Here is a 12,211-nt window from a genome sequence, read left to right as displayed (position 1 = left end):
GAAGGGATAAGAAAATCTCATTTTTTGCAGATTGGAGCTATTGGAAAGAGAGGTTGGCTATTGTTGCCCATTTTGGGGACATTTCTTAGCCATTGTAGACCACTTTGGTGAATACAAATGCATATTCCTAACCATGGGACGCTAGTGTCACAGTTGATGCACTTTCTCCTGAAGATTACAGCTTCTAATGCTCCTTTTGCTGTTTGTGAATCCATTTGGGGCTGGAAAATTGGGACATCAACTCTTCTTCATCAAATTCTCGTGAAAAATCTCTAAATTTTCCCTCTCTACAATATTCTCTCTCTTTCTTCAACCATTTCTCAGCTTTGCTCCAAGTTTTACAACAGTCCAACCATCGAAGGTAGAGATTCTAGTGAATCCCTACTATAAATCCTAACTTACAAAAAAAATTAAGGTTCCATCCATTTGCAATACAAGATAAAGAAATACCACAAGGAGCGCCAAGTTTTGGGACCAACAAGCTATCCAATGTCCAAGATTAAGTGGTAACATTTTGTATTTTTAGTTTGTGTGAATTTTATATTACTGTAATTTGTGTTAAATCAGGTTAACACCACCCTATCTGAGGAGGAAGGCTGGTTTCATGGTTCCATTGCCAGGATACCATCAAATCCCTTGACTTGGTAGGCCCCAAGGCACCGGATTGAGGGTCAAAAGTTTTGCTCAAGTATTGAATTTGTGCTCAACTAAGCATTTACAATAAGAATGTCATCTTACAGTGAGATGGGATCAAGCAATGATGATGCATCTCATTCTAAAAATGCACATAATGAAAGGAAAAATCCAATGCCTAATCTTGGAATAGACTTACAGCATGGACATCAAGGAGAAAATGCAGTTGTTGACCAAGAAGCAGGTCCTTCAAGGCCACAAGATACTAATAACCAGCAGGTCAATCAAGGCCACAAGATAATAAATGACCAGCAAGGTACGATGACCAATTCAAAGGCTCCATCGAAGGTAGCAGCTAACATCTTTGTTCAATTGGCTAAAGATCCACAATTTGAGAGATTTTTGAATTCTCCCAAAAAGGACAGCAAGAGCAAGAAGATGTTGTCATCCTCAAAGGCTTTTGGGCAGCAAGAAGCTTCCAAAGGACAGCCACCACAACCTAAAGATGCACCCAAGGTTAGGGATGATCAAAAGCAAATGGTACTAGTGGATTGGATACCCAAATGCAAGACCATCTTGATAGTGCCAATCCAATGGGTTTTGGACAGCTAGGCATGCATACAATGATGGGGCAACCAAAATACTTTGGTAGTGGCACTATTTTTCATGCTATGGTGGGTTAGGGACCACATATGGGAATATATGGCACAACTCCTTATAGTATGCAGCAACCGACACATGGTGTGTAAGTTCCAATGGATCCAAATATGGCTAGTAATATGCGTAACCCTATGTATGGCAGCATTGCTATGATACCTAGGGCACAAAGTGGCATGTTTGGTAATGCATCTTCATCCCCGAATGTTTATGGAGCTCAAGGAATGACTGTTGGTCATGCAAATGCTTCTTTTGGTATTGGTCATGATGCAAATACAACAAATACACCCTTTTTGCAATAGCCAGTGTATGACAACTTGACTCCCAAAGGGGCAGCAAAAGACTATGATGAGGGTGGAAGGGTGAAGTTTGAGTCCTTTGGTGCACAAGACAAGCTAAAAGCCTTGACTTTTATTCAGCAGTTTGATGTAGCCTATTTGCAAGGAAACTTCACCGGATCCTCTAAGATTCGAAAGGTAGCTACTTTCTCAAAGGGGAATGAATGCAGTGTAGAGGTGGTTCACCCTCTTAATGCAAGGTAGAGCATCGTCAATATAGGTACAATTCAAGCAAATGTTTGCATCAAATTGGTTGACTAATACATTTAAGGTGGACACCATGACAGCCTGGAACGAGCTTGATGCAACGCCATGCAAGAACTTGGAACAATATAATAAGAAGTTTTGGGATGCCCTACTGCCTGTAACTTCTTATCATCCAACTCCTCTTTATGAGCAAGTGGAAAAGTTATGCATGTAAGCTACCTAAGGGAACAATGGATTTTTGCATTAAATTCACTGTGTCTAGCATATGCATTCTATGGGTTTCTAGCAAAAATATTGGATTCTTTACAAGTCTTATGTTTTATGTGTTCTAACTGGAAATTTTCAGCAAGTCTTTGGCATTAGCATAGTTACGCAACAATGGCAAATGTTTCTTTTACTTGTTAGCAGTCATGTTTGTCATGCCTTGTCATCTCCTGCCTGTGAGCCTCAGTCTGAGTCAGACGAGGACTTTAGGAGCTCTGACTTGTCTATCACTTGTTTTGACGGAGGAGGTAGCTCATTCTAGAGCACTCAGATGTGCATTTCCCGGGGCAATTTCTACATTCATCAGCCTGCCTCACCTGCCGGACATTGTCCACCCTTTCCGGGATTTTTCTGAGCATTCCTGGCATTTTTACCAGAATTAAATGCTGGTCAGATCAGCATTAAATGCTGGTCGGACATATTTATGGCCTCAAATTTCAGGTCGGTCAGTTTTTGGGTTTTTTGGCTATTTATAGCCATTTCCCACTTGGCAGTCAGTTGTATTATCAACTTCCCTCCTTCTTTGGCAGGTGCACGCTCCGACTCCGTCATCTTCCTCCGTCTTCGGTGCTGCCGTCATCATCAGCCTGATCTGGTGCCCTCACTGACGCTTTGGGCTGCGTGCAGGGACTGATCAGTCCATTTCAGTGTATTCAGCATTCATTTCAGTCAGTGCAGATTTTCTTCCTTCATTCTCTGCTTTCTCTCTCCTCTCCTCCGTGTTCGTGTTCTTCTTCCGTTGCGCACTCTCATATGGTATCATCGCCAAACTGAGAGCACGGAGGTCTTCATCGACTGGAGAGACACCACACCTATCATCTGTTGCTGCCCCCCTTTTCTCCAACAGCCAAGCGGCCCCTCCAGGTGGTCTATACATTTGCGTTTGCTGCATCAGCCCCTTCCAGAGGCTGCCACGTCATCAACCAGCCACTGTCTACTTGCGTTTTCAGCTGGGCGGCCTTCTCTTCAGCTGGGCGACTCCACTACAGGCTGCGTTTTGCATCCAAGGTGGTTGTTTTCCCTCCTGGCGGCTCATCTCCAGCTGGCGCTTCTTTTCTTGGCTGCGTTTTGGTGCCTGGCAACTTTCCCTCCGGATTTTGTGCCCTACACAGCTGCGTTTTCACCTCCTGGTGATAGGCGACCTGATTTCCTGGAGTTTGGTGGTTCTTCTGGTGGTTGGTGACCCTTCTGGTGGTCATTCTTCGGCATCGGCACAGTTTTCTTTGGTGTTTGGTATTTTGCAGATTTAGAAGATGTCTTATCATCAGTTTACAGGTTTTGATGATTCAGATGATGAGCTTTTGTCTCGACATTCATCTAAACGGAGGCGTGATTTCTATCACGAGGACCGTCGTCCGGAGTCTATTCCTCTTTCCCGTCCCCCTTCTATTCATGTATCTCGGCGATCCCCTTCTAGTGGACCGACGATGCAGCCTTTGGTACCCCCTATACAGGTACCCGTACTTCCTCAGCTGCCCAAAGAGGACCAGTTGGATGGCTCCAACTTTTCTCTATGGTCCTGCAAGGTGGAGTGTATCTTGGACTCCTTCGATCTTTGGGAGCTTGTTTCTGTTCCTATTCCCCGGCCTAAGGTGGATCCCGCAGATGGGACATCTATGGATTGTGCAGCCTTATGGGATCGGCTCAATTCAAGAGCCCGATCTTTCCTCTTTCTGAGTTTGTAGGATTCTGTCCTTGTTCATGTTCACAGGTTGAAGACTGCAGCAGACGTGTGGAGAAAGCTCGCGTCTCTCTATCAACAGAAGACGTTTGCCCACCGGATATCTCTTGAAAAGAAGTTGCGGATGCTCGCTATTGATGATAGTCCTTCCATGAAGGACCACATCAACAGATTACAGGATATGAGGGATGAACTTGCATCCCTCGGTCGGACGATATCTTCTAAAGACATGGCTATGATTCTTTTGACTCAGCTGCCATCGCCTCGGCTTGATGTCTTCTACACCAGCCTTCTTACATGGAGGACCCGTGAGAAGGTTCTATGGGAGGAGCTATCCCCGCTTGTCTTAGAGCATGACGAGCGACTCAGAGAGGTCAGTGCTAGTGGATCCGACTCCACTAGAGCCTTTGTTGCAGGTTTGGGAGGACAGAAGAAGAAGAAGACGAAGTCAAAGGCTAAGCAGAAGGACAGTTCTTCAGGCTCTGACTCAGATTCAGAGAGACCGAAGTGCCCACACTGTGGGAAAGGGACACATCCAGAGGAGAAATGTTGGAAGAAGTACCCTCACCTTCGTCCGGGAGCGAAGGGTGGATCTACATCAGAGCCTTCTTCTACCTCTACACCAGCTGTTACCCATGAGTCAGTGTTCCTTCATATCCATGCTTTGGAGGAGGATCCTTCTTTCGTGGCTGCAGTGTCTTCTGCACAGCCTTGGTTAGTGGACAGTGGTGCTTCGAGTCATATGACTCCCCGAGGTGATTTATTATAGGATCTCCGTCCATCAGAGGGTTCAGTCACTGTTGGTGACATTTTATCGGTGCCTATTAGTGGTGTTGGCACATTGCCTTTGTTTACCGACCAACCTTCGAGCTCCTTTTCACAGGCCCTACATGTTCCAGATTTGGGCCTTCCCCTCCTCTCAGTTTATGGCCTTACGAGGCTTGGCACACGAATGATCTTCACCGAGCATGCCGTTGTTATTGAGGATTCTTTTACAGGAGCTGTCTTATCTACAGGTTGGCAGGAGAGCGAGCTTTACAGGCTCCATTCCCCTTCTTTGATGCAGGGTCCTCCGAGGCAGTCTATTGCTACACCTGTTCCCGCTTGTGCACCTTCTATTCCACAGGTTCCTTCCCATCCCCCACCTTCTCCTCCGGTGGTTCCCTCGTACCCCCCATCCCTTTCAGAGGGGGACGATCTCGGTGATGCGGCTGTGGATTCCCTGGCCCCTAGTGTTTTAGAGGGGGGTTTCCAGGATCGTGAGAAGCTCCTTCAGCAACAGTCTACATCGACGGACTTAATCGACCTTGGCATTCCTCTTGCCACCCCAAGATCCGTTTCTCCCTTGGCCTTCCGCCACATCCAGGATCTGAGAGGGGGTGTTAGCAGTCATGTTTGTCATGCCTTGTCATCTCCTGCCTGTGAGCCTCAGTCTGAGTCAGACGAGGACTTTAGGAGCTCTGACTTGTCTATCACTTGTTTTGACGGAGGAAGTAGCTCATTCTAGAGCACTCAGATGTGCATTTCCCGGGGCAGTTTCTGCATTCATCAGCCTGCCTCACCTGCCAGACATTGTCCACCCTTTCCGAGATTTTTCTAAGCATTCCTGGCATTTTTACCAGCATTAAATGCTGGTCAGATCAGCATTAAATGCTGGTCGGACATATTTATGGCCTCAAATTTCAGGTCGGCCAGTTTTTGGGTTTTTTGGCTATTTATAGCCATTTCCCACTTGGCAGTCAGTTGTATTATCAACTTCCCTCCTTCTTTGGCAGGTGCACACTCCGACTCCGTCATCTTCCTCCGTCTTCGGTGCTGCCGTCATCATCAGCCTGATCTGGTACCCTCACTGACGCTTTGGGCTGCGTGCAGGGACTGATCAGTCCATTTCAGTGTATTCAGCATTCATTTCAGTCAGTGCAGATTTTCTTCCTTCATTCTCTGCTTTCTCTCTCCTCTCCTCCGTGTTCGTGTTCTTCTTCCGTTGCGCACTCTCACATTACTATGGTGCCTTTTGGGAAATTAGTGCAAAATGTTTTGTTTTGGTACATTGCAATGCAATCGAGGACGATTGTAGGGATTTCAAGGGGGTGGTCTATCATGAGGATGTGAAATTTTATTGTGTTGCTTCCCATTTAACTAAGTACAAATGTGTGCACATGTGAGATGCACAATAATTATCTCACAGTGTGGGACCTAGGACCCCAAGATATCAATCGGTACCAAAGGCAAAAGTTATAAAAAATTATGCTTGACGGGTACTAGGTGGTACCAAGTATCAAAACTTGGCCTAGAACATTCAATTGGCCATTACTGTTAATGGTGACTAAAACGTCCCCCTAGGATCCAACCTACACACAACACACGATGCTTGCCAAACTCAACAAAGAAGGGATTGAACATTAGACTCACCTCCCAACCATCAAGCCAAATGGGCTCACCCTCAAGCCTAGGAGCTAGCAACACTCCAAGCCACAACCACATCCAAGGGATGGCATCCCATACCACCACCTTGATGTACAGATGCGTTGGCCAGTGGGCTAACAATCCAAGCGATGTAATCACACAATGAATGTGCACAATAGGGCCTTGAGTCCTATAAATAGGACTTGATTGCCCTAAATCCGAAGTGCCCTTAGTGCGTTTGCACTAAGTCACTTAATGACCAAAGTGACCAATGCTACTAGCGCCCATTTGGATGTCCAGGGACATAACACTTCCCCCCTTATAAATGATTGCTATCCTCAACAATATCCCCAAGGACAAAGTGAGGAAAACGACTCTTCAATGAACATACCGACTCCCAAGCAACCTCCGTCTCTAGGCGGTTTTTCCACTTGACCAAATACTTGGGATAAACAGTTCAACAAGATCATTTAGTCCTAAGGTCAAGAACCAATTCGGGTTTGAGTGGAACATAATAAGCAGCATCCTCAAACCTCGAGATGTCCTCGATCAGGATCGTATGGTCACCTTATCCCAATCATTTTTTCAAACGACTCACGTGGAACACAAGGTGAACTCAGATTTTAGAAGGTAAGTCTAATTCATAGGATACACTACTTATTTTCTTGGTAATTTAGAAAGGACCACAATACTTCGAAGATAACTTATAGTACTTGCCGGTAGTCATTGAATCAAAGTCCTTTGGGACTTTTAATGTAAACCCACATGCCTTTCTAGAGCTCCCTAGGAGTATGATGTTGGTTAGCATAAAACATGGCACGATCCTTGACTATTTTAATGCTTTCCCTAGCAATCGTCTCATATTGACTGCAATACTAATATAACATTTAATCTTAGTGCTAGAATTTAAAGCAATGCTAACATCAAATGCTAAGTCAATGGTAACATTTAATATTAATGAAACCTTGAAATTAATATGATAATAACATTAAATGCTAAATCATTAGAATTAAATGCTAAATTGACAAAATTTACAATCAAGTAATAGTCTCATGCTTATCTAGGCTACAGGATTACAGCTTTTGACAATAGTCTGACATAGCCCTAGAGTGGCAACTCCTTGGACTCTTGTCAAAAAAAAATCCACTGAAAAATCTCACGCACAATGATCAACTCAACACAAAACCTGAGAATGGGTATGAAACAAAAAACATACATTGTTTTTGTATCCACCACCCACAACATGTACCCCTCGTGCACACCTCTCCCGCCAACAATGTCCCATACCACCCTTAATCAGATAAAGGCGTACTAGTCAAGCATGAACCATCATGGCTTCGTCAACAAAATTGGTTTTGTGTACGTCATTGGATCTTGCATCCAATTGCAGGTTGACGCTTTGATACGTATGAAACATCTCCCTAAGATCCTGTCAGAAGTAGATGTAGTAATGGAAGGGTGGAAAATTGTTGTAATAGACTGCTGAACACGAGACAAAGGAAAGAGAAACATTGCAAAAGAAAAGAAAAGAACACTGCACAAAGAACTCAGAAGCAAAGAGATGCTCGGGAAATGAAATCCATATACCAAGATATGAGAGAGTACAAAACAAATGTGAATCACCAACTGTGAAGGCACTAGGACTTGCTCCTCTCTCTCCAAAAAAAACCTATCAGATGATGAATGATGACTATGAATGAGGAGCCCGAAATAAATAGGCAAAATAATGCCATAAATGGCAGCATGTCGGCCAGCATAAAATGCTAAAATAGCCATCATAAAATGCTAGATAACACCTAAACAATCTAGGAAATATACAGGTGCCCTAGCCCTTTGAATCACATGCACAAACTCAACCATGAACTATCATATTTGCCAACACCCTCTCTCAGATCATGGGTCATCTCATACAATACAATATACAATGATAAAATCCCATCATAAGACATACAACAGGGACTACCAAAGTAGAACCATGGATACCCGAGCAGTAGCTACACAAGCCACCACCAAGGTGCCTCAAAGAAAACCTATCATATTAGCTCCTAAAAATAGAGAAGAATCATAGCAACTCTCAATATCTATCAAGAAGGTCTCACAGTAGCATACAAGCCCAACCTGTCAAAAATACCTCTGAATATATGTGACCATGGATTCCGCAACCGCCAAAGTGTCTCCTCATGTGAGCTCAAACTAGGAGCCAATTCTACTCTCTAGCAAAGAACCAACTCATCATGTACCTGAATGTCAATCCTAGCTCCAAGTTTTGAACCTGCCGAACTTTGGGCAATGTATCAGGAAACCCTCTCGGGAACCTGTGCACCTGCCACCTGTATACCTATATAAACGAGGCTCTCTAACCCCATCTCACCACCCTCTCTCACTCCCTCTCAGCACTGGAGAGTTGTGAGGGATGAATGCATCATCTATACTAGCAACCTGGAAGGGAGGCCCTTGCAGCCATCACCAAGGCCACATAGCCAAATCCTAATCTTGGACCTAGAAATGAGAAAGACTCGCAAGGAGAGTCATCACTATCCACTCCTACTCCTGTCTAAAAGTTGCAAATGTCTTGCAGTCCTTTCAGAGATGTCGCTTCTTGCCACAATAATAGCACTAAGATTTCTTCATCTGCCGTCGTATGGCACCTCTCTAAAACTTGAACATCTGAAGCACCAAGAGAAAATATCCTCACAAAAACCTAAAGCTAAATACAACAAGTCTCCAATATAACACTTGTAGATGAGTAAATAATATCTGCATATTGACTATTAGGATGAGATACCGGAGGAGCCATGATGAGATAGATACACAGAAGATGGGGGGAAAAAAACAAGGGATCTGCAGGGAGAAAAGTGTGCCAAAAAATACAAACTCACAAGGATTGCCCGAGTTCAATGCAACAAAGAAAGCACATAAAGAAAAGATCAACAATAACCAGAGTGTAGTGATGAAAACACAACCACCAAATGCACATGAACTCCCCCTGAAGCTGAGTATTGTATCACATAAGGAAATACAAACCAAACACAACCAAAACCAGCCCAAAATAGTATCACCCAGCCCTGCACAAAAGCAAAAAAGCAAAATGTAGAGGCGGATCAATAAAATGCGAGCAAGAATGGCACTAAATGCAATCATCTTGCACGAAAACAGGTCACCTCAGCTAGCAGACACCAAAACACTGATGTAGAAGGGGGAAAAAGAGATCCCCAGCCCTGAACAGCCCCAAAAAACTATAAATCTAGATGGCAGACTGCAATCACGCTCAGAAAATAGCAAAAAAACAAACCAGAATTTAGTAGAGGAAGGTCACCAAGGCTGTAAACCAATCATAGCAGCAAGAACCAGTTCAAACAGCAACAAAAAGAATCTAGGAAATATACTAGTGTCCTAGCTCTCTGAATCACATGCATAGGCTCAACCATGAACTGACATATCTGCTAACAAATCCAACCTGCACATGAGACACGACGCAAGCCAAACTCAACACAAAAGGAACTAGTCATTAGACTCACCTCCCAATCATAGAGCCAAAAGGGCTCAACCCCAAGCTTGGAAGCTAGCAACACTTCAGGGCACGACCACATCCCAAGGGTTGGCATCCCATACCACCACCCCAGTGTACAAATGCTTTGACCAATGTCTTCACACTAAGTCACTTCATGTGCATTTACATATGATACAAACAAGTCATGGAAAGATGTTATGTGTTGGGAAGCTCTATTGTCAAAATATCATGTCCTCCTATTTTTAGAAACAAATAAACCATGTGCATGTGAAAAAGAATCATACAAACAATGCAAATAAAAATATAAGACTAACGATTGTCCAAACTCGCTAAACATGCAAATTTGTCAATTGTTGTTGCATCCATGCCCACAAGGTGTTGACCAAACGACCTTCACGAAGCTGTCACATCAAGGTCTAGCGCAAAAATGCAAGTTGTCAATGGCAAATGTCTTAAACAAGCAGCACCGAATCATGGAGAGGTAGGCGACAAACCTAGCACAAGCAAGCAACAAATATAAGCACGCAACATGGCTCACAACCTACAACAAGCAACATTTTGAAGCAGACTGATTGCATGCAAGCTAATGATGACAAGTAGGCTATGTGATAGGCAGTTGATGGTAGATTTTCAAGTGCAGGTATAGGCTATGCAATCAAAAGAACAACTCAAACATGCTAAAGCGATCAATTCATCAAATGTGCAAAAGGAAGAAGATGCATGAGGAGCAACAAATGTCAAGTTTAAGACTCAATGGCATAGCTGAGTTGGTGGTTGTAGCAACTAAAAGGAAGTATAGCTCTGATACCACTGTCAAATTAGGATTCCACAATGCACACACACTGACACACATTCACAAAGAACAAGTGAACAACAAATGGAGAGTTTTACTAGAAACTTATATCCACTATGTGAGAATGATAATCAAAGTACAATCCCTAAGGTACTAAAGTACCACACCCACTAACACGTTACAGGCGTTCACACAAGGTTAAAACCCTTCTAGCTAGAAGGTAAAAATTGCCCATGGATAAGGGAGCATTCATGGTAGAGCTGCGGAGGAACATGATAAGTGCAACAAGCTGGTTATTTTTCAGCTTGTGCATTTCTTTTCCAGTGGCACTGGGACCTATTCCACTTATCAGGCGGCAATCAGCATTTTTCGTAGCTGCCAGCATTATTTTATTTCCAGTATGCAAGCTGGCTAGTATTTTCGTCACCTGCATGATCCGATCAGCCAGCTTTTGCAGCCCTTTGCTATACATAGCAAGGCAATTGGTTGTTGCCACACATTCACAAGTTATCTTCTATAGATTTCAGACACTCCCAGATTCAAGGATTCTCCATCTTCCAATGCTACCTTCTGTCATCAACCTGATCCGGTGCCCTCATTGATGTCTTGGGCTGCAAGCAGGGACTGATCAGTCCTCTTTGTATTCAGCATTCTTTTGGAGTTCAGTGTAGATTTCTTTCTTCCATTCTCTTCTTTCATTGCAGTCTTTCTCTTCCCTTCTCTCTCCATTCTCGTGTTTCCTTGTCCACTACACACTCTCACAATAACAAAGTAAAGCACTACTAGTACATCAAGCAACATCTTAACATGTAACAACCGCTTGGATCGGACAGGAGATCATGCATCCACTATGTCCAATATTTTTACTGAGTCTGAAATTATGTCTACTCATAACCTGAGTGGCACTATCTTCTATAAACATTAAACATAAGGCAAAGTTTTTTGTTGCACGTGAGGTAATTAGATCAAGGATAACTAATATGTTCATCAACTTGGCATTGATATAAAGGAACTAGCTTGCTCAGTTACATGTAGAGGAGTGTATTGGAAAACATTCAATGCCCGCACATCTCAAGTAGCCACTAGTAATAATCCAAACCAACATTGAGTGCTCCTTTATTTATATGGAGAAGGAATCATAAGCAACAGACAACAAAAGTTCCTAGTGTAAAAGGTCTTGAATGTTGGTCCAAAAATAATGAGATAGCTTGTAGAGTGGGGATGTTGCCGAGTTGGAACAAGCTAAGATGGAGTGGCAACTCCATGCACCCTTCTACTTGTAAAATTCATTTGAGGTTTCGAACAATTTTGCATCACCTTGAAAGTTATGCACTGCCCACTGTGCCTTGTTTAGTCTATAATTCCAATAGTAGGCAACCAAGTGGATTGAGCTCTTTGACAAAAATGGTGAGGCACCTGATCTACCCAATGCTCTTTACTACTTCGTGTAAAAACAGCTCATTGATACCACTGATTGCACTAAGGATTACAAAAACCCAAATACTGAACATTCTTTACCTTTAAAGTTTTCTTTACTGAACCAGGCGGCTGTGGATCATATACACTTTGTACAACTGACCCATCCGCAATTGGAGAGAGAAGATAATTGGGCTTTTTCACATACCCACAGCCACCATTTGCTCTGAAAAGCCCATGCACTAACCAAAGTGGTCTTCCATAGCCCTGCATATCAAACTTGACAGTTCGAGTGAATGGGCATC

At 43.4% G+C, this 12,211-nt stretch overlaps 1 protein-coding gene across 4 annotated transcripts in view; it reads right to left on the bottom strand.

The window, feature by feature from the left end:
- Positions 1 to 12,211, bottom strand: part of LOC148036161 (phosphoinositide phospholipase C 2-like) — a 50,775-nt gene that overhangs the window by 35,298 nt on the left and 3,266 nt on the right. For all 4 annotated transcript variants that reach the window (XM_087678184.1, XM_087678182.1, XM_087678181.1 and 1 more), the window contains exon 8: positions 12,009 to 12,173. In XM_087678184.1, coding sequence (XP_087534310.1) covers positions 12,009 to 12,173 — 165 coding nt within the window. The remainder of the gene's footprint in view (positions 1 to 12,008; positions 12,174 to 12,211) is intronic.

The sequence above is a fragment of the Lygodium microphyllum genome, chromosome 5 (assembly GCF_053477565.2).
Source record: "Lygodium microphyllum isolate KBCC chromosome 5, Lygodium_microphyllum_v1.1.10, whole genome shotgun sequence".
Classification (NCBI taxonomy): Eukaryota; Viridiplantae; Streptophyta; class Polypodiopsida; order Schizaeales; family Lygodiaceae; genus Lygodium; species Lygodium microphyllum.
The sequence above is the reverse complement of the archived record's forward strand: the minus strand, read 5'-3'. Positions and strand labels throughout refer to the sequence as shown.